The 23,851-nt window shown below is 36.2% G+C and overlaps 1 protein-coding gene and 1 long non-coding RNA gene across 2 annotated transcripts; both read left to right on the forward strand.

The window, feature by feature from the left end:
- Positions 1-2,839: 2,839 nt before the first annotated feature.
- Positions 2,840-3,097, forward strand: LOC142162447 (auxin-induced protein 15A-like). Its single transcript, XM_075218804.1, has one exon. It carries the CDS (start codon positions 2,840-2,842, stop codon positions 3,095-3,097), a length of 258 nt encoding a protein of 85 aa, XP_075074905.1.
- Positions 3,098-3,105: 8 nt separating this feature from the next.
- LOC107818178 (uncharacterized) lies at positions 3,106-5,971 on the forward strand. Its single transcript, XR_001655363.2, has 2 exons — positions 3,106-4,287; positions 4,833-5,971. It is a non-coding gene; the product is annotated as an uncharacterized LOC107818178 (long non-coding RNA).
- The last annotated feature ends 17,880 nt before the right edge of the window (positions 5,972-23,851 follow it).

The following is a 23,851-nucleotide window of genomic DNA, read 5'->3' on the forward strand; positions in this document are numbered from 1 at the left end:
CGAATTCTTGGAAGCTATCAACATATCATCAACATATAGGAGAAGATATACAAAGGAACCATCTTTAAGCTTGCACAAATACACACAATAATCGTATTTGCTTCTCTTGTACCCTTGCCGCAACATAAACTTGTCAAATCGTTTGTACCATTGTCTAGAAGATTTTTCAATCCGTACAATGATTTTTCAAGTTTGCACACCATATTTTCTTTTCTAGCAACTTTGAATCCTTCTGGCTGAGTCATGTAGATTTCCTCCTCCAAGTTTCCATGTAATAATGTAGTTTTTACATCCATCTGAACTAGTTTCAAATCCAACTGTGATACCAAAGACAACATAATTCTAATGGAGGAATGTTTTATAACTGGAGAAAACACTTTATTGTAATCAATTAACTCCTTTTGAGCATATCCTTTGGCCACCAATCTTGCTTTGTAGCGAACATCTTCTTGGTTAGGAAATCCTTCTTTCTTTGCAAATACCCATTTGCACTCAATTGCTTTCTTTCCCTTCGGGAGATTGGCCAATCTCCATGTATGATTCTGATGAAGGGATTGTATTTCATCATTCATGGCAATCCTCCACTTATCTTCTTCTGAACTTTGGACTGCGTCTTTATAAGTGGTAGGAACATCATCAGCTACAATTGAGACGGCACAAGCAACCGTCTCTATAAGACGAACGGGTTTTGTTATTGTCCTTTTTGGCCTGCTATTTGCAATTGATTCAAGTTGTTGTTGAGGTTCCTAAGTTGGAATCTCCCTCTCTACTGGCTCTTCTTCCAGAGGATAATCTTCATTTGTTTCCTCCTCTGCTTCTTGTGTAGGAAAAATAAATTTTCCCTCAAACTCCACCTGCTTAGAAGCACCATCATTTTGTTTGGTATCTTGTGTTACCTTATTTATCATAGCAGATTCATCAAAGGTAACATCCCTGCTGAATATTACTTTCTTTGTCATAGGACACCATAAGTGATATCCTTTGACTCCAGAAGTAATCCCCATAAAAATAGTCTTCTTTGCTCTTGGATCCAATTTTGACTCTGTCACATGATAATATGCAGTTGAACCAAATACGTGCAAAGAGTCATAATCTACGGTAGGCTTTCCATACCATTTTTCAAATGGTGTCTTGCCATCAATAGCAGCAGATGGTAGACGATTAATGAGGTAACATGCATATGTAATTGCCTCATCCCAAAATTCTTTGCCCAAGCCAGCATTGGACAACATACACCGTACTTTCTCCAGCAAGGTCCGGTTCATACGTTCTGCCACTCCATTCTGTTGTGGTGTATGTCTGACAGTGAAGTGTCGGACGATGCCATCTTTTTCACAGACCTTATTGAAATGATCATTTTTGTATTCACCTTCATTGTCCGTGCGAATACACTTGATCCTCCAGCATAGTCTGTTCTTCCACATCAGAAAAGATTTATCTTGGTACTGTGTCAAGGTTCTGTCTTAGTATGCTCTGTGGTTGCAGCTTAGTCTGATCTTCCACATTAGAAAGGAAATAATCTTGATTTGTGTCGTCAGCTATTAAATAATATTCGTGTCAAAATGGGAGACAATAAACAAGAAGAATCTACATCAAGTGTCAATAATACGTCATCGTTGACATCCTCGCTTATGACAAGAATTGTGTCAAATGCGAAATTTGCGGTAAAAATTTTTGACGGATCAGAACATTTTGGGATGTGGCAAGGCGAGGTTCTAGATGTCCTTTTTCAACAAGGGCCGGATCTATTTCCATACATTGATGTAATCAATTCATTGCAGTAGAAATTTTGTTTCTCAACTCTCATGGTTTTCTAATCGGAATGAACTTGAATCTAGTCTTCTAAAGAATAATATCTATACTTTTCTTGAATATTTACTCAAATTTCTCGCATCAATAAGGTTACGAGTGATTCATAATTTAATGGAGATCTGCACAACATAGACACAGACATGTTGATAGCCAGTAAACATTTCTTGTTCTCTACAATTAGTGAAACATTTCTCAAACTCTGCTGAAATAACTCGGGTAATTCTGATCAGGAAAGTTGATCCCACATAATGACTTAGCATGAGGGACCAAACAAGTTATCAAATATTGTAGTAAATTTTATTTCTAATTGCGGACCAAGTGGTCCAGACCTGAATCAAAACAAGGGAATTACCTATTATTATCAGTCTGATCTCAAAGATCCTGTATTGATAATTAATCAATGTTATCAAGTTGATTTCTAAATATCCTGTGTTCTCTATCTTTTCATGAAAAACAGTAGGGCAGCAATGGTATATGTATTTGACAATGAGTTGGAAAACAAAACCATGAGATACCTCGATACCTCATATGCTATTGTCAATCAACAATGCAACAAATGCCTCTTCACCAGTAAAATTTGAGATATAATTGACCTGTTTTCTCTGAGAGTACTTCTATAAATGGACACATAATGGGCATCTGGGGTATGTTTTGGTCCTGTAAATCATCATATGGCACCTCATCATATTTATGGATTTGATTCTAAGAAATCCTTTGTTCCATGTAGGAGAAAAATGTAGGACCTATTGTTCTTTATGAGCTGAAGTAATTAATCATGTCAATTAGTTGGAAGGCAGGACCATGTGGTTATTGACATGTCATTGTTTTTCACTAGTGGCCAACCCAAATGGCTCTTCACCACAAAATCATGAGATTTATGACTATCCATTTTCTTATATAAACATGTTTTGAGAAGCTCCACACCACCACAGCTATCCAAAAAATTAGAGAACTACTCAAAGCTTTCCCTGCTTTCATAACCCAATAACAATTGCAACCGCTACTTTGCCATCTTAAATAAAAGCTCATGGCTATCCGTATGCCTCGTATAATCAAGAAGTCGTCATCAGCTGGAGATATTCCAAAGGGCCATTTTGCTGTTTATGTTGGGCAGAAGCAGAAGAAGAGATTTGTGATCCCTATATCATTCTTGAACCAACCTTCATTTCAAAACTTGCTAAGTCAAGCAGAGGATGAGTTTGGCTTCAATCATCCAATGGGTGCCATCACAATACCCGTCCCAGAGGATATCTTCATTGGCATCACTTCTCAGTTTAGGATTTAAGTATATAGTTGAGAATCTCACAATTTTGTATATCAAAGTAGGATATCCATCTTGTATAGTTGGTTAATTAGAAGCTATGTAAAGCTTAGCACCACAAAGATTGGCGCTTTTTGACTCGCAACGACTAATTCAAAGAATACAGATACAACATTCTTTTCTCTCACTAAATGCATCCGAAAGAAATTTATCTTCAGTGCTGAAATATTCAGCTTATCCACTTCGCCAATATATAAGATAGAATTTTCTGTGTTCTAGCAGTGTAAAAGATTTTTATACAAATAAATTTTAATGACATGATCATAGTGCCCAAAATATTTATGCTATCTGCTGTGTACCAGGGGCGGATGAGCAAACGAGTGCGGGGTTCAACTGAACCCACTACTTTTGACCCAGAGCATAAATTTATGTAAAAATTTATCAAAACTATAAAAAATAGTAGACATGAACCCATAAGTTTAAATATACTATGAGTTCAATGCTAAAAACATTAAAGGTTGAAGAGTTTAAATTTTAGATCTGTCTCTGCTGTGTACAGTTAGACCTCTCTATAACGGTATCCCTATATAACAATCATTAGTTAAGTTTTTTTCGGAACTGATCCTTTATTTTATGTTATAATATCTTTTTTTATAACAGCACTTTACTGTAACGTCCGAAAATTACGATTGTTATAAAGAGGAGGCTTGTTATAGGGGAGGTTTGACGGTATAAATTAAAGCCCTTGAAATATTGCTTGATTTGTGGGATAAAATTTGGATATTTTGCTTTTTGAAATTTTTAGTGGTGCGGGTGGAGGAGGTTATGAAAGAATATCATAATTTAATCCAAAACTTTAGTTAGGTCAGAGTAATTTACCAGAGGAGAACGGGTTTACGAATGCATTCAGATGGTGATCACTTCGTGCCTTACACCTTGTGTATCTCTGAAATCTTCTTCTTGTCTTCAAAATATCAACTTTGGTCAATTGAATTACACCCTTTTACGGAAATCGTGTATATGTGTGCCGTGATTTGGTTGATTAGTATGCCAAGAAATCCTTTACGAAGAATGCAGCTGTGTTGTTCGATGAAATTCCTGTGAAGAACACTTCCTGTCAGGCTGCCCTGAAGATAAGATGTGGATGAGGGGCCTTGCATTGGCGAGGAAGATTTCATTTCCATGCTGATGTTCATTACCAGCCCGTGCATCTTGTGAGTTGCTCTTCTGTTTTACAGCTCTGCCTTCTGATACCATATACAAATAAACCACCCAATGCTAGGACCAAACCATTTAGAAGTTTTGATTACTTAAACATTAAAGTATCCAAGAATTGAAATAATCATGTACTTGCCTAAATCAATTTCTTAGCTTGCTGATTTTAGTTGGTTCTACTCTTCACGTGCACTGGTTAAAGTTGACACGTTTGTGTAGTTGCTAAGATTATCATTTGAAATTATAGCTTGAGGATGAATTAGGCGTTCCATTTGTCTTTGTCTCTTGTATCATACAGGTCATAGCTCTGGCTGTTCATAAATACTTAGAAGTTTGGTATAGGAATTTTGATTGCTATAAATTGCTGTTCAAAGTCAACTTGTTGTTAGATTTATATAATCTGATCATTTCAAGGTGCAGTGTGTCAATTGAGTTTTCTTGAAAAATTTAAGCCAGCAGATCGTTCTTGTACCAGTCTATTATCATATTTTCTGGCCAGATTAAAGATAATCTTCTGCGTTTTTCTCTTGCTTGTTTCCTACAGAATTAGTGCTGAGGTCCACCAGTGCTCAGCATTGGCACAACACAAGTAAACACTGGTTGGTTTTGTTTAGCTTTGACCAGAAGCTTGACAATTTTATAAGTGTTCTCGAAGTCTTCAACTACACCACCACTTGGAATCATAAGAGTAAGACAGTAGATTTTTTTCATAGGAACCAACTTGTATCCTGAGCCATTGCTTTAGCACTATAGATGGTCAAATTTCGTCTAAATTTCAGGATATGCCCTCATAGATTCGCATTTGATGATCAATCATTGGAATTCTGACTACAACTTGTTGATTTAACATCAAGAAATGGCTAGAGGTGGTCCCTAACTAAACCATTCTTCAAGAAGATGAGGTTTCCATACGTTCTTTGTTGTGAACATCAGTGGGACCTTCTGCTTTTGGACTAGTCTCAATGTGTAAATAGTATGACAATGAATTGGAAGACAAAACCATGTGATACATCAGGTGCTATTGTCTTTAGCTGGTGTCCACAGAATGCCTATGCACTTAAGTAGGATTTTATAACATGTCATTGGCCTATAAAAACACATATAAAGAAGGGTTACCATAACAGCACTCAACAAACTTGAAATCATATAAAGTTTTTCTCTGCTTTCAGGGTCCTTACTAATTCTTCCCTTCCTTATTTGCTCATTCTGTATTGAACTAAATGACCATGGCTATCCGTATGCCTCGTATAATAAAGAAGTCTTCTCAAGCTGGAGATGTCCCGAAGGGTCATTTTGCTGTTTATGTTGGGGAGAAGCAGAAGAAGAGATTTGTAATCCCCATATCATTCTTGAGTCAACCTTTATTTCAAGACTTGCTTAGTCAAGCTAAAGAAGAATTTGGCTTTGATCATTCAATGGGTGGTCTCACAATTCCCTGCAGCGAGGATGTCTTCATTGATCTTACTTCTCACTTGAGTAGGATATGAGGCTTTTCCTTTCACAGTTTTGTAAAGAATGGGATTTTCAGTTTGTACATTAAAAGAATTAGGAAAGACACATCATTTATACCATATTATTGAAAATTAGATAGAGGGGGCTACTGTCAACTGCAACAGTAGATCCCAATTTTGAATGTAATTTTCAGTAGTTGATGTCAAAAAGACATACAGCACATTCATTAGCAAATGAAATCTGCTCATATTCACTCTTTACCCAATTGGATTTTCAGTATTATTGTTGGATAAATTTCTTTTCAAGACTCCATTTTCTCCATTATATGTGAATTGGAGCTTCTAATGTGCTAAAAGTCTTTTATAATTAATTCTAAAGGAGACACTTTATCTGGCACTTATCCAGAACACTGAAAGTTTTTGGCAATGACAATAAAGAATACTTAATATTTGTAGCAGAATTTTCAAACTATCAAAGAAGTGACACTAATAGATCATACTCCATTAGATATTTTTATTTTCTGCTCTTTTCAGAATAAATCTCTGGTTTGATTTATTAGAATTTCTACTGAACAGCTGAAAAACTTGGATTTTTCTGATCGTGAAGTTAATTGATTAGAACAACTTATGATGTGAGGATAAAAAATTGTATCTTATTTTAGACAACTTATTTCTAAAAATATTTATTAGTACTTCTGTACATATTTTCTGGTGGGTTACCAATGTTAGTGGCAATGCAAGTATACTTATGTTGCTTGTTTGCAGGTTATTAAATCTTGCTATATAAGTTTGTTGCCCAAAGCCTAACACATAATTGAATTCCCAGATTAATCAAATTTGTATGTCAGTACATGACATGTACGTCAGATGTTGGTTCCTTTAAGTGTTCCTAAGATCAGGTGTTTTGTTTGTTATAATCCTAGGAAAGAGTCCTAAACCTCCATATACAAAATAATATATTATCCATATAAAAATTTGTGATATCCTTAATAGATGATATAAGAGTAGCCAAATATTTTGGATTAAGTTCAGAACTGAGCTAGACAGCACCTGGAAAGTTGGAACATCCCACTTCCTTTCGTTCTATTGGTTCTAGTGATGGATATTCCATTTTATTTGAATAAATTCTTACTAGAAAACCATGTTAATGACAAGAAATGTCTAGGCATATATTTAGACATGAATAATCACTCTAGGGTACATCTCTTCTTTAGCAATTTGATTGTGAGGCGTGCTATGTTCCAACTTCAGTCAAAAGGTAGGGCCTGATGTCTTGATCTTAAATGGACTAAAGATATGAATACTTTGAAAATTAGTTGGAAGGCAAAACCATGTTACTTCAGGTGCTATTGTATTCTGTGGGTGCCCACGAAATAACTCTTTATGATCAATAGGATTCTCTGAGTTGCCATTTGGCCTATATAAACACATTCAAAGAGTGACTACCACCACAGCTCTCAGCAAAACTTGAAAGCATTCAAAGATTATTTTTCTGCTTTAGTAGTTCTTCTTTTACTTCTTTGCTCTTATACATTAAAACTAAAAGATCATGGCTATTCGTATGCCGCATATAATCAAGAAGTCTTCCACAAGTGGAGATGTTCCAAAAGGCCATTTTGCTGTGTATGTTGGGGACAACCAGAAGAAAAGATTTGTAATCCCCATATCGTTCTTGAGCCAACCTTTATTTCAAGACTTGCTTAGTCAAGCTGAGGAAGAATTTGGCTTTGATCATCCTATGGGTGGTCTCACAATTCCTTGCAGTGAGGATGTGTTCGTTGTTCTCACATCTCGCTTGAGGAAGTGAGAAGGAAATTAACAATTCAACAGTTTTTGCTTACACAATTTTGTAAAGGTTTCTAGAGTGTACAGTTCAGGAGTTAGAAGAAACAGTAATTTGAAGTTAGAATGAGGAGTGTTACCACTCTGACTAGGTAGACTAATGAATTTAGCTCCATATTCAATGGATGTTATTCCTTTATTCTCATGACTAAGGACACATTTTTCTACTTCAATAGAAATTGAAGTAATGAGCTTTTTTACTTCTATGGTTCGAATAAATTCCATATATCGATGGAATAATTTATTGCAATATAATAATTCTTGCTCAACTTACTTGGTTTTGTAAGTGCACCTGAATGCAATAGAAAAAATATTTTGAAGATGTGATAAGAGCTTCCATGTTTACCATTTGGCTTTCCAGTTACCTGTACAGCTTAGGAGTGTGAAAACATCTTTTTCTTTCAAGCAAAGCTCCCTGGTTACTCGTTAACACTCACCAAATATGTGGTATTCATAATTAGTTTACTGTTTGATTTCTGTTTTTTAATCCTATTTATGGCAAGAATACAGAATGGATGAGTCTGTTTTCTTAAATGAATATGCAGATCTGAGCTTGTCGGTCAGTTTTCTTTATTCGATTCAAGATCTTCAAAATTTCTGTTGCTGATCAAAACAAATGTAACTTAATTAACTCTAAGATATAACATCTGCACTCATGATGGAAATTAGGACACTATAGACATGGGGACAGGTTAATAGTGAGGAAACATTTCTGTCCTTTACTGTTTTAGAGAATTTGCTGAAATAACCGAGGTAATTCTAATCAGGAAAGTTGATCCTGCATAATGACCTTAGCATGAGGGGACAAACCAGTTGTCAGATATTGCAGTAAATTTATTTTTAATTGCAGACCAAGTGGTCCGGACCTGAATAATTACAGGACAATCACCCGTTGTTAACAATTTGATTTCTGAAGATCCTGTGTTTTCTATCACGTCATAAAAACAGTGGTGCCTACTGATCTTCAGGCACAATAGCCTAAAATCATAAATACTTGCCAATGAGTTGGATAGCAAAACCATGTGATACTTCATCCGCTATTGTCAATCAACAGGGCAACAAATGCCTCTTCACCACTGAAATTTGAGATATAATGGACTTGTTTTCTCTTATAGTACTGACGTAGATGGACACAAAATTAATATATGGGGTATGTTTTAGTCCTAATGGATAGCGTTCCAGACACAAATCATCATAAGGACAATCCATTCTTATGCAATTGATTCTATGAGATCCTTTGTTCCATGCATAAGAAAATGGTAGGACCTATTGTTCCTGAACTTATATGAGCTAAAGTAATTAATCATGTCAATTAGTTGGAAGGCAGGACCATGTGGCTATTGGTTTGTCATTGTCTTTCACCCAAATGGCTCTTTACAACAAAATCGTGAGATTTTATGACTTTCCATTTGCTTATATAAACATGTTTTGAGAAGTTTACACCGCTACAGCTCTCCACAAAACTAGAAAACTACTCAAGCTTTCAAAATATTAGTATTTCTTCTTTCACCCTTTGCTCATCTTAAATAAAAATCCATGGCTATCCGTGTTCCTCGTATAATCAAGAAGTCCTCAACATCCCTTGATGTTCCCAAGGGCTATTTTGCTGTTTATGTTGGGGAGAAGCAGAGGAAGAGATTTGTAATTCCCATAGCATACTTGAGCCAGCCTTCATTTCAAGATTTGCTAAGTCAAGCGGAGGAAGAATTTGGCTTCAATCATCCTATGGGCGGTGTCACAATTCCCTGCTCAGAGGACATCTTCGTTGGCATCACTTCTCAGTTTAGGATTTAAGAATATAGTTGAGATCATTTTCTTTTTTTTTTTAGGTCTCAAAATTTAATACATCAAAGCAGAAGATCTGTCTTGTACAGTTGATTAGTTAGGATCTCAATGAGGTATAGCATCACAGAGGTTGGTGCTTTTTGACTCACAAAGACTGTAACTCAAAGAATACAGATACAACATCCATTTTTCTCACTAAACGTATCCAGAATAAATTTATCTTGGAGTTCTGAATAATTCAGTTTCTCCACTTTGCTAGCTAGGTTATAATTTGAATCGTTTTGTTTGATTTAACTAGTATACGCTCACAATATAAATAACTTTTACACCATGAGTGTATTTTAACCTTTTATATAGCAGATTATTTAGTTGATCTTGTATTTCACCAAGTCTGGATTACTATAGACATTCTCATGTTATTGTATGTTTCTTTGACTTGATGGACAATGGTTTAACTTCTCTCCGTTAGCAGATTCATAGATGTGCTATTCCAAAAGTTCATGAACCGGTAAGTTAGCTGCTCAAATGGCAATTTCTTGGACTAAAAAATGAGAGCATAGCAGGCTGAGAACAAAACGAATTTCAATTACTTAACTTAATGTTTGTTGTTGGTTCTGTTTTCTTCATGTAAACTGTTAATATTTGATTCTTTTTATCTGTAGAAGCCAGCTGTTCTTGATTCATATGATGAAATTGCTTTCACGGAGCATTCAGACACCATTGCATATGGCTTGAATTTGCTTAGGTCAACCATTGCATAAATGAAAGGAAGATCTAACTGAGGGTGCAACAAAGCATCAGTTCTGCAAAGAAAACTTCCACTTTTATTTTCTTACAAATGTGTTCCTAGGTTTTTTATTTTTTTTTTATTTTCAAAAATTACAAATGTGTTCCTAGGTTTTTTTTTTTTAATTTTATTTTCAAAAAATAAATAAAAAATGGGCAGCGCCGTTGCCAGGGGATCGAACCCGGGTCACCCGCGTGACAGGCGGGAATACTCACCACTATACTACAACGACTAGTATGTGCTCTTAGGTTGCTGTTACGATTAGATAACAAAACTAGAAAGGACCAAAAAAGCAGAAAAAAAAAGAACTGGAGTGAAAAAACTATTTTGGTCTGCAATTGACCCAATACATAAGTCAGCTCATGCTTTAATATAAGCATAGCGTTCATACATGGCTTGTCATTCACTAAAAAACTTTCCTTTAGACCTCGACAATGGAATAATCAGCATGGAGCGGCTTGAACTACGGACAGAAAAGGTGACAACAACAATATTAACGGTTCCTCTATTCTTCATCTCTTTGATTGGATTGAAAGCTACTTCACCTATCTCTCGGACCTCTTGACCTGGAACTGAAGTCAAACTTCTTTGTAGAAGTCAAATATTACTTTATAATGACTAAGAAGAATAATAAGGAAAAAAAAGGGAACTGTGAGGCACTTATATTTCCTCTACCATTAAGTCTTTTCTCCCGTGATATGACATTAACAGTACGTGCAACAAATGAGGAGGCCTAATTAATGAAATCACGGAATTAATCATACTTTTTCTCTCAAAGTAACAAAGAGTACAATCAAACAATGAACATGAAGTACCAAAAAATACCTAGCACCTAGGAATAAGCTATTGAAAACCAGTACAGTTGTATTTCACTAATGCTAGACAAAAAAAAAGGAATCGATGGATTACCAGTATATTGAAAATGTGGAATTTTGCCAAGGTGGAGATTTGTTGAAGTTTGGCAAAATGCCAAAGTCCCACATTGGTTGGGAGTTAAGTTTGGGGGGATTTTTCCCCTATAAAAGAAGGCCTAATGTTTAGGATTGAAACACACCTCTCATTTGCCTTCTCATCTGTTTAAGGCATTTGTATCTTCTCTCTTTAGTATTATTTCACTTGTATTTTTGGAGTGGAATAAAATATTTGGTTGTGTCCGAGGAGTAGGCAAAATTAGCCGAACCTCGTAAATTCTGGTGTTCCCTTTATTATTGCTTTATTGTCTTATTTATTATTTGGTGGTTGTCATAATTTTTGGTATAATAGTTGTGACTTATTCACACTCTATACATTTGGCTTCCGCAACAATTGGTATCAGAGCCAAGGTACTGTCTAAGTATGCTCTGTGGTTGCAGCATAGTCTGATCTTCCACATCAGAAAAGATTTATCTTGGTAACTGAGTCAAGGTTCTGTCTGAGTATGCTCTGTGGTTGCAGCTTAGTCTGATCTTCCACACCAGAAAGGAAATAATCTTGATTTGTGTCGTCAGCTATTAAATAATATTTGTGTCAAAGATGGGAGACACTAAACAAGAAGAATCTACATCAAGTGTCAACAATACGTCATCATTGGCATCTTCGCTTATGACAAGAATTGTGTCAAATGCGAAATTTGCGGTCGAAATATTTGACGGGTCCGGACATTTTGGGATGTGGCAAGGCGAGGTTCTAGATGTCCTTTTTCAACAAGGGCTAGATCTGGCCATTGAAGAAAAGAAACCAGATGTTATTGGAGAAGAAGATTGGAGAATTATCAACCGTGTTGCTTGCGGTACCATTCGATCCTACCTTGCTAGAGAGCAGAAATATCCATACACAAAGGAAACTTCTGCAAGTAAATTATGGAAAGCACTGGAGGATAAATTTTTGAAGAAAAACAGTCAAAATAAATTGTACATGAAGAAGAGACTGTTTCACTTCACCTATGTTCCTGGTACCACGATGAATGAACATATCACCAGTTTCAATAAGTTGGTTACAGATTTGCAAAATATGGATACAACTTATGATGATGGTGACTTGGCCTTGATGTTGTTGGCGTCACTTCCTGATGAGTACGAGCACCTTGAAACTACTCTACTCCATGGAAATGACGAAGTTTCTCTCAGAGAAGTTTGTTCGGCTTTGTACAGTTATGAACAAAGAAAGCGAGAAAAACAGAAGGGCGGAGAAGGAGAAGCACTATTTGTGAGGGGTCGTCCTCAAAATCAAACGAGGACAAAGAAGGGAAGATCCAAGTCAAGATCCAGACCCACCAAAGATGAATGTGCCTTTTGTCGAGAAAAGGGCACTGGAAGAAAGACTGTCCGAAGTTGAAGAATAAGGCCAAACATAACAATGGAAAGGCCATTATGGATTCAAATGTAGCTGATTGTGATGATTCAGACTTCTCATTAGTTACAACAGAGTCATCAACATCATCAGACATATGGTTGATGGACTCGGCTTGTAGCTATCATATGTGTCCCAACAGGGACTGGTTCATGGAATTTCAAGAAGGAGAATATGGAGTCATCCACACAGCGGATAACAGCCCTCTTACCTCATATGGCATTGGTTCAATACGATTAAGGAACCATGATGGAATGATCAGAACATTGATAGATGTTCGATATGTACCGGATTTGAAGAAGAATCTCATCTCTGTGGGAGCCCTAGAATCAAAAGGGTTCAAAATCATTGCAGAAAATGGAGTGATGAGAGTATGCTCCGGTGCACTAGTGGTAATGAAGGCTAATCGGAAGAATAATAATATGTACCGCTATCGTGGCAGTACAGTTATTGGGACAGCGACAGTAACATCCAGTGACGACAAAGAGGCAGAAGCAACCAAGCTATGGCACATGCGCTTGGGACATGCTGGAGGAAAATCCTTGAAAACTCTATCAGATCAAGGATTGTTAAAAGGAGTAAAGGCTTGCAACTTGGAGTTTTGTGAGCATTGTGTCAAAGGGAAACAGACAAGGGTTAAATTTGGTACAGCGATCCATAATACTAAAGGCATTTTGGATTATGTACACTCTGATGTTTGGGGTCCTTCCAAAACACCTTCATTGGGTGGGAAGCACTATTTTGTAACCTTTGTTGATGATTTTTCTCGAAGAGTGTGGGTGTATACAATGAAAAACAAAGATGAAGTGCTGGGAATTTTTCTCAAATGGAAGACGATGGTGGAGAATCAAACAGGCAGGAGGATCAAGTGTATTCGCACAGACAATGGAGGTGAATACAAAAATGATCATTTCAATAAGGTCTGTGAAAATGATGGCATCGTCCGACACTTCACTGTTAGACATACACCACAACAGAATGGAGTGGCAGAACGTATGAACCGGACCTTGCTGGAGAAGGTACGGTGTATGTTGTCCAATGCTGGCTTGGGCAAAGAATTTTGGGCTGAGGCAATTACATATGCATGTCACCTCATTAATCGTCTACCATCTGCTGCTATTGATGGCAAAACACCATTTGAAAAATGGTACGGAAAACCTGCTGTAGATTATAACTCTTTGCACGTGTTTGGCTCAACTGCATATTATCATGTGACGGAGTCAAAATTGGATCCAAGGGCAAAGAAGGCTATTTTTATGGGAATTACTTCTGGAGTCAAAGGATATCGCTTATAGTGCCCTATGACAAAGAAAGTAATATTCAGCAGAGATGTTACCTTTGATGAATTTGCTATGGTAAATAAGGTAACAGAAGATACCAAACAAAATGAAGGTGCTTCTAAGCAGGTGGAGTTTGAGGGAAAATTTATTTTTCCTACACAAGAAGCAGAGGAGGAAACAAATGAAGATTACCCTCTGGAAGGAGAGCCAGTAGAGGAGATTCCAACTCAGGAATCTCAACAACAACTTGAATCAATAGCAACCAGCAGGCCAAAATGAACAATAACGAAACCTGTTCGTCTCATAGAGACGGTTGCTTGTGCAACCTCAATTGTAGCTGATGATGTTCCTACTACTTATAAAGACGCTGTCCAAAGTTCAGAAGAAGATAAGTGGAGGATTGCCATGAATGATGAAATACAGTCCCTTCATCAGAATCATACATGGAGATTGGCCAATCTCCCGAAGGGAAAGAAAGCAATTGGGTGCAAATGGGTATTTGCAAAGAAGGAAGGATTTCCTAACCAAGTAGATGTTCGCTACAAAGCAAGATTGGTGGCCAAAGGATATGCTCAAAAGGAGGGAATTGATTACAATGAAGTGTTTTCTCCAGTTGTAAAACATTCCTCCATTAGAATTATGTTGGCTTTGGTAGCACAATTGGATTTGGAACTAGTTCAGATGGATGTTAAAACGTGGAAACTTGGAGGAGGAAATCTACATGACTCAGCCAGAAGGATTCAAAGTTGCTGGAAAAGAAAATATGGTGTGCAAACTTGAAAAATCGTTGTACGGATTGAAACAATCTTCTAGACAATGGTACAAGCGATTTGACGAGTTTATGTTGCGGCAAGGGTACAAGAGAAGCAAATACGATCATTGTGTGTATTTGCACAAGCTTAAAGATGGTTCCTTTGTATATCTTCTCCTATATGTTGATGATATGTTGATAGCTTCCAAGAATTCGGAAGAAATTGATAAGTTGAAGATTCAACTGAAGAAGGAGTTCGAGATGAAGGATTTGGGTGAGGCAAAGAAAATTCTTGGCATGGAGATAATTAGAGATAGACGTTCAAAGAAACTCTGTTTATCTCAAAAGGAATATTTGAAGAGAGTACTTCAACGTTTTGGCATAGATGACAAGACTAAGCCAGTTAGTACTCCACTTGCTTCCCATTTTAAGCTAAGTACTACTATGTCGCCAATGGATGAAGCTGAACGAGAGTATATGTCAAAGGTACCATACGCAAATGCTGTTGGTAGCTTGATGTATGCAATGGTTTGCACAAGGCCTGACATTTCACAAGCTGTTGGAGTTATTAGCAGATATATGCACAATCCAGGGAAGGAGCATTGGCAAGCTGTGAAGTGGATTCTACGGTATATTCATAATACTGTAGATGTCGGGTTAGTTTTTGAGCAGGAAGACAATCAGTTTGTAGTTGGATATTGTGACTCAGATTTTGCGGGTGATATGGACAAACGAAGATCAACTACTGGTTATGTGTTTACTTTTGCAAAGGCACCAGTTAGTTGGAAGTCTACTTTGCAGTCAACAGTTGCTTTGTCTACAACAGAGGCAGAGTACATGGCTATTACAGATGCTGTGAAAGAGGCAATTTGGCTTCAAGGATTGCTAAAGGAGCTTGGTGTTGAACAAAAAGGTATCACAATTTTTTGTGATAGTCAAAGTGCTATTCAATTAGCGAAGAACCAAGTTTATCATGCAAGGACGAAGCACATTGATGTTCGGTATCATTTCGTACGAGAAATCATAGAAGAAGGTGGAGTCACGGTGAAGAAAATTCATACTACAGAGAATCCTGCTGATATGCTGACAAAGGTGGTGACTGCGGTCAAGTTTCAACATTGTTTGGATTTGATCAACATTGTTGAACACTGAAGAGTGAAGATGAAGACACAACCAAAATTTGTTATTGAGAGAGAATTGAAAATGTGGAATTTTGCCAAGGTGGAGATTTGTTGAAGTTTGGCAAAATGCCAAAGTCCCACATTGGTTGGGAGTTAAGTTTGGGGGGATTTTTCCCCTATAAAAGAAGGCCTAATGTTTAGGATTGAAACACACCTCTCATTTGCCTTCTCATCTGTTTAAGGCATTTGTATCTTCTCTCTTTAGTATTATTTCACTTGTATTTTTGGAGTGGAATAAAATATTTGGTTGTGTCCGAGGAGTAGGCAAAATTAGCCGAACCTCGTAAATTCTGGTGTTCCCTTTATTATTGCTTTATTGTCTTATTTATTATTTGGTGGTTGTCATAATTTTTGGTATAATAGTTGTGACTTATTCACACTCTATACATTTGGCTTCCGCAACAGCTTCAATTGATACAGTGCCTACAGTATCTAGTTGATATAACCTCTTGTGTAGATAAATTTCAGTGCTTTTTCACCAACGCTAGTCTCTCGCTATGTAAGAATTATCATTAGGCCATGTTATGCTAGTTGACGAACAATCTGTATTTGCACCAGTTCATGAAATATTAGTTTATAAAACAATAACATAGAATAACAAACTGATTAAAAATTACCTAAAAGTAAAAGTCTGCTTCTATTTTTTTTCCAATAAAGATTGAGGGCCTTTATAATCTGTATGAAAGTGGCAAAATCATTAATTTACCAATCAAATGATTAAGTTGCTGAGTATGAGGATAACCATATTAGCTTCTTTATTTACCAAATTTCTCTTGTCGAGTAGTGGACCTCCTGTAACATTAGGAGATAATAATCCTTGACTTTGATGGTAACATGGAGAACTTTATTTTATCTCCTAGACTCATTACCCGAAGGAACAAAAGAGCTCATCATATTAGTATAATTTATCATAAGAAAATGTTACTTGAAAAATACGATAGAAACAAAGGAGCATGAAAGAATTCCGGTTTTGTTATATTCATTGGCATATTATATATGTGAACGTCTTGTTGCTCTTCATATTATGTACATAATCGACACTCATTGTATTTTTCAAACAAAGACAAACTAATTATCAGTTGTAGTTCAATTTTTTTTACCATATAACAGAGTAGATTAAAAAAAAATGTGATGTAATAGTGATGCGGAAATGTCTTCACATAGAGATTTTGAAAAGAGGGTTATTTATATTTTTTTTAATCTCAATGATGATCATTTGGGGTTGTCTTAGTAAAGTGAGAATGGCAGGCAAGGTAAAGAATGCAATTGTGTACCATTAAGAACATAGCCAAATTGATCATGGTGCACCATTATTAAGAACATTCTCAAAACGGAGGACTTACATATGTGACAAAGACCAACATAAATATTAGTTGCATCTATATATGATTTTCTATACCCACTGACACTTGTTTCTTGTACATCAACGTGGAGTAAAACAACCCACGTTGGCCAACTTTTCCTACGTTGTGTTACCACAAAATCTTACAATGTCTTGGGCTGCTAGTCATAGGACTAACAATTTTCACCTACAGGTGTTGTATGAGTAATATTTCGAAATAACCTTTTAGAAATAAGCTTTTGCTAAGTTTTTGGATTGTTATTGTTTTAAGAATTTTGCCCCCAGGGAAGAAAAATAAACTTTGTGATAAGTGTCAAGCTACACACCTTTGGGAAAGAACCATTCAACCATCCAAGTGACGAATCGACAGGATCTCCACAACCGCAACCCGCCCCGCCCCCGCATACATTTTGTTAAAACATGTTTGAACCCGCCCCGTTTCGCACCCCCATATTCCATAACCCGCGCCGCCCCATTGCCATCCCTATTCTTCCCCAAACTCGAACACCTTTTCATAATTTGCTTCAAAACTGCGGCTTGTGGTAGTTTTTTGGATTTTCTGATGGCCATTTTTATATATTTTCTCGAAGAAATCTAAAGAAAGTGGAGAGCTTTAGGAAGAAGAAGTAGTACTTTTTTGTGTTTGAGGGAAAGAGAGGCTACTAAAGAAGTAGTGCCGTTTGGGATAGTGAAACTATTTATGGAAGAAAACCCCATCTTTTAAAATCCCTTGTGTGATCTTTTTTGGTCCCATTACAACAAGAAAATGAAGGAGTTTTCAAGGGACTAATTAGCATCTGTGAAATCTTGCACTAACACAATTAAATCACATAGTTTTTGTACTTGTATCTCATTCCAGTTTGTTTTATATATCAAACAAGTTGAAACACGATCATGAGACCTCCATTTTTAGATTTTATCCAAGAGTTAAGATTAGCCGCGTTTATTGGATTAAGTTCAGGGCCATGTTTGGAAGCACCTGCAGGAACATCTCACTTTCCTTTGTTCTATTGGTATGTGGTGATGGATAAATCCATATATATATTGAAAAATAAATGCTTACTAGAACACTAAATTAAAGGTAGGGCCTATTGTCTTGAACCAATGTGACCTACACTCATCAATACTTTGGCAATGAGTTGATAGGCAAAACCATGTTACTTCAGGTTAACATGATAATATGAGCTGCCATTGTCCTATATAAACACTTTCAGGGAGGTGTCTACAGCCACAACTCTCAGCAAAACTTCTAAGTATTCAAAGCTTTCTCTGCTTTTGAGGTATTTAGCAGTTCATTTGTTCTTTCCTCGTCTATACTAAAGCTAAAAGAATCATGGCTATTCGTATGCCTCGTGTAATCAAGAAGTCTTCCACATCTGCAGATGTTCCCAAGGGATATTTTGCTGTGTATGTAGGTGAGAAGCAAAAGAAGAAATTTGTGATTCCCGTATCATTCTTGAACCAACCGTTATTTCAAGACTTGCTTAGTCAAGCTGAGGAAGAATTTGGCTTCGAACATCCAATGGGCGGTCTTACAATTCCCTGCCGAGAGGATGTCTTTATCGACCTTACTTCTCGTTTGAGGAACTGAGACAGAAACTTGTTTTCACAATTTTGTAGAGCAGTAAAGCAGGATTTGCACAGTTTGTATAGTTAAAGAGTTAGAGAAGGCTGTAGTTAATGTTAGAATGAGAAATGTTAGTGAACTTAAGTCTGTAATGCCTGATTGTTATTCATGTCAAACAGATGAATGACTCTATACTTTTTTCTACTTCAAGGATAATGAAGTACTGAATTTTTTCCACTTGATGGTTCCATTCACTTAGCAATGGTATTTCTTATACTGGTAATTCCATATACTCAAGTCCCGTGGTTTGCTAACAATTAGGGACCAGAATCAGATGATCTCTAAATAGCCTAAACCTGACCACAATTAGCCCCTTTGCTGTGTTAGTCAAATAATAAATAATGTGACAAACACTACCACGCGTTCTCAACGGCTTCCTATTAAAATGTGAAGTTAGGAAAGCGAAAGAGCTTTGCTTTTCTACAATATTTGTAAACCACTAGTTAACAATGTGCTCAAATGAATTGTAATATGGCCAATCTTTTGGGCTAGTGGGGTCCATTTTATATAGGCATAAGCCTATTTGGAAGAAGAGTTGGCTGGCAATATTTTTACTTGGAGCCAAAGTATCATTGTGTGGTAGAGATTGGTTGATCAATTTCCTTTTTCCTTTTATTAGTTCTTAGAGCCCAAGTTTGGGTCCTATAAAAGGAGGGTCATCTCTCTCATTTCAAACACACCTTCAGATGCAAAAGTAGAAGTATTTCTACCAGCTTTTGTCTTCTTTTTCATTATAGAGTATGTTGTAAGAGAGTGAGTGTTGGGAAACACTTGTGTGAACCCTTTCTTTGGAGTGATCTTGTGAGATTATTCTCTTGGGGTATTTGGGACTAATTAGAGTATTTACTCTAATTTTGTACTCTCTTTTGTACTCTTGTTGGTATAGTGAAATTGCTTCTTTCCGCTTGTCGACGTAGGTCTCCTTGACCGAACCACGTTAAATTTGTGCCCCCTTTATCTGCTTTAATTACCGTCATTATCAACTTGTGTTGTCTTTGTTATTGTCATTATAACGTTGTTTGGCTAAATTCCGCACTACCCGGGTTCCCGATCCTAACAAATTGGTATCAGAGCCGGATCTATCCGGGTTAGTTTAAATAGCCAAAATGACTCTAACAAAGACTTATGTTGAGAAATTTGACCGAAGTGCAAACTTCGGAATGTGGCAATTGAAGATGGAAGCTATCCTAATTCAGGATGGCTTAGATTTGGCACTACAAGGAAAGGAGAAGAAGCCGGAAAAAATGACGGACGAGGCGTTTGTCATCATTGACAAAAAGGCAAAAGCAGGTATAATTTTAAATCTCTCAAATGAGGTTTTGCGTGAAGTTGCTGCAAAAAGCTCAGCCAAAGGCATATGGGAAAAACTGAAAACCCTGTATATGAAAAGGACAGTAGAAAACAGGCTTTATCTAAAGCAAAAACTCTACACTTTTCGTATGGCTGAAGGTACCTCTATACTTACACATCTCGATACTTTCGATTCTCTTCTTATGGATTTGAGTAACATAGATACTGAAATCAAAGATGAGGATCAAGCTGTGTTATTGCTTGTTTCCTTACCCCAGTCGTTTAAACATATAAGAGATACTATGCTTTATGGAAAGGAAAATATCTCTTATAAAGATATCAAATCTATTTTGAAATCAAAAGAACAAATAGATAGAGATATTACTGGGGAAACTAGTGGGAACCAAGGGGAAGGCTTGTTTGTAAGAGGTAGATCCAATAAGAAAGATTCAAGTAGTGAGAGACCTAAATCAAGGTCAAAATCCAGATACAGAAATATCATGTGCAAATACTGTCATAAGAAAGGTCACATTATTTCTGAATGCTTTAAATTGAAAAACAAAGAAAAGCATACAGAAAAGAAAAATGAGCATAAAATTACTGACACTGCCGAAGCAAGTGTAGCTGCTGATGAGACTGAGGGAACTATTTTTTTAGCAACTAATAATAGTTTTAAATCTAACAATGAGTGGATTTTAGATTCGGGTTGTTCTTATCATATGTGTCCCAATCGGGATTTGTTTACCACATATGAATCTGTTGAAGGTGGAGTTGTCTTGATGGGCAACAATGTTGCCTGCAATGTTATTGGTAAAGGTACAGTCCGAATCAAAATGCATGATGGTGTGGTGATAACTCTCACCGATGTTAGACGTGTTCCTGACTTGAAGAAAAATCTCATCTCTTTGGGCACTCTAGAATCTTTTGGGTGCAAGTACACAGGTGAAGGTGGAGTCCTGAAAGTTTCTCATGGTACTCTTGTGATCATGAAAGCACGCAGATCTGGTAAATTGTATGTCGGGGAGAAGCAGAAGAAGAGATTTGTAATCCCTATATCATTCTTGAGTGAACCTGTATTTCAAGACTTGCTTAATCAAGCTGAAGAAGAATTCGGCTTTGACCATCCAATGGGTGGTGTGACAATTCCTTGCACTGAGGACTCGTTCATTAATCTTACATCTCGCTTGAGGAAGTGAGAAGGAAAATCAACCAGTCACAAGATTTTGCTACTCAGTTTTGTAAAGTAGGATCTCCAGAGTGTACAGTTAGAAGAAACAGTAATTTGATATTAGAATGAGGAGATTTACCACTCTCTTGACTAGGTAGACTAATGAAATTAGCTCCATATTGAATGGGGATGTAATACCTTTGTCTCTTGATTAAGGAGACATTTTTCTACTTCAAAAGAAATTGAAGCGATGCAATGTTTTACTTCTATGGTTCCCTTCAATATCATATATTGATTATATAATTCATTGCAATTGAAAAAGTCTTTCTTAAGTTTTTTGGTTTTCTAAATGCAACTGAATTCAATAGAAAAGCTATTTTGAAGATGTGATAAAAGCTACCACTGCTTTTGTGTCCAATGACCTTATCGAGCTAGCTCGTTGATCGGTTTTCTTTGATCTTATTTGATCCAAGATCCTAAACATTTACACTGTTGATCAAAAACGAATATAAGTTAATTACCCATAATAAGACATGATAGTGTACTTTTCTTGAGTACTCAACACAAATTTCTGGCAATAACAAGGTTATGACTCATAATTTAATGGAAATAGACTCAAGGACGTGTAAATAGCCTTCTATTCTCTTCTATATGGAAACATTTCCCATAACCTGCTGAGATAACTTGAGTAATTCTAATTTATAAAATTGATCCTACACAATGACTTGGCCTGAGGGACCAAACAAGTTGTCAGATATTGCAGTAAATTTTATTTCTAACTGTAGTGCTGTAGAATTCAAACTCTCAATTTTCCTGTGTTTTCTATCTTTTCATGAAAAACAGTGGGGCCTGTTGATCTTCAATCACAATGGCCTTAAATCATAAATCCTTGACAATGAGTTGGACAGCAAAACCATGTGATACTTCATCTGCTATTGATATCAACTATGCAACAAATGCCTCTTCACCACAGAAATTTGAGATATAATTAAATTGTTTTCTCTTATAGTAGTTGTTATGAGTATATAAGTGGACACAGTTTGCATTTGGGGTATGTTATAGTCCTAGTGGATAGTGCTCCAGACACAAATCATCATAAGGGACCATACATTCTTTATGAATTTGATTCTGAGAAATCCTTTGTTCCATATATGAGGGAAAATGTAGGACCTATTGTTCTTGAACTTATATGAGCTAAGGCAATTAATTATGTCAATTAGTTGGAAGACATGACCATGTGGTAATTCATATGTCATTGTATTTCACTGGTGCCCAACCCAAATGACTCTTCACCACAAAATCATGATTTTTTTATGACGTAGTCATTTGCTTATATAAACATGTTTTGAGAAGTTACACACCACCATAGCTCTCCACAAAACTAGAAATCTACTCAAAGCTTTCAGAATTTTGGTATTTCTTCTCTTCATCGTTTGCTCGTCTTAAATAAAAAATCATGGCTATCCGTGTTCCTCGTATAATCAAGAAATCCTCAACAGATCATATTCCAAAGGACCATTTTGTTGTTTATGTTGGGGAGAAGCAGAGGAAGAGATTTGTGATACCTATATCATACTTGAATCGGCCTTCATTTCAAGATTTGCTAAGTCAAGCTGAGGAAGAATTTGGCTTTAATCATCCAATGGGTGGTGTCACAATTCCCTGCTCAGAGGACATCTTCATTGGCCTCACTTCTCAATTTTAGGATTTAAGAACATAGTTGAGATCATTTTTCCCTTTTAGGTCTCACAATTTTGTATATCAAAGCAAAAGTAAAAGATCCGTCTTGTATAGTTGATTAGTTAGAAGCTAACTTTAGCATAGCACTACAAAATTTGGTGATTTTTGACTCACAAAGTATACAACACGATTTGTTTGACATTTTCAACGCATTTTATATATATATATAGATGAAGCATTATTGTCTTAACACGAATATCAAATTGCATTTCACATAATTATGAAGCAACTCTTCATAAAAACTATTACTAACATTAACAAAAGAGTTCCAATCCTATGTAGAATAATCCATAGCATGTCCCAGTGACCTGTTAGAACTATCGACAAGCTATAAACAGACAGCTATATAGACATTCAAACTCTGAACTCATAATTTTAAAAGTACAATGTGTTTAATTAAACAATTTTTTGTTCAATCAGAGGCGATACACCCTAGGGCCTAGGCTAGAGCAACTATGAGTATCAACAAATTTATGCTAGATTGAATTATCTACAAGGTGGACTTTTAAAGTTGTGTCAAATCGGAATTTATAAACATGACAAATTAAGGATATTTAGGATGTGTTTGGTGTGAAGGAAAATATTTTCCACGAAAAATATATTTTCCTAGAAAATATTTTCATGGAATATGAGTGGTTTTATTACTTATTTTCCCTTGTTTGGTTGGTGAGTGGGAAATATTTTCCGGAAAATATATTCAAGTGTTTGGTTAGAGAGTAGAAAATATTTTTTAGGAAAAGAAATTTCTATGCTACTCTCCTCACCCTCCCTCCTCCCCCTTTCCCCCAAGTCTCTAAAAATTCACACCAAAGGAACTAAATTGCTACTTTAGTTTTTTACGCAAAAATAACATTGAAATTTGTGCTCCATAACGAAAAAGAAAATAGTCTTTTTTTTTGTTGAAAAAGAAAGTACTCTTTCTACAACATAAAAATAAAGTACTCATTTTATTGAAATAAAAGAAAATACTTTTTCTACATTATGAAAAAAA

This window comes from Nicotiana tabacum, chromosome 7 (assembly GCF_000715075.1).
Source record: "Nicotiana tabacum cultivar K326 chromosome 7, ASM71507v2, whole genome shotgun sequence".
Taxonomy (NCBI): domain Eukaryota; kingdom Viridiplantae; phylum Streptophyta; class Magnoliopsida; order Solanales; family Solanaceae; genus Nicotiana; species Nicotiana tabacum.

Coding starts and splice junctions, on each gene's coding strand:
- LOC142162447 (XM_075218804.1), top strand. CDS start 2,840: ATGGCTATCCGTATGCCTCGTATAATCAAGAAGTCGTCATCAGCTGGA.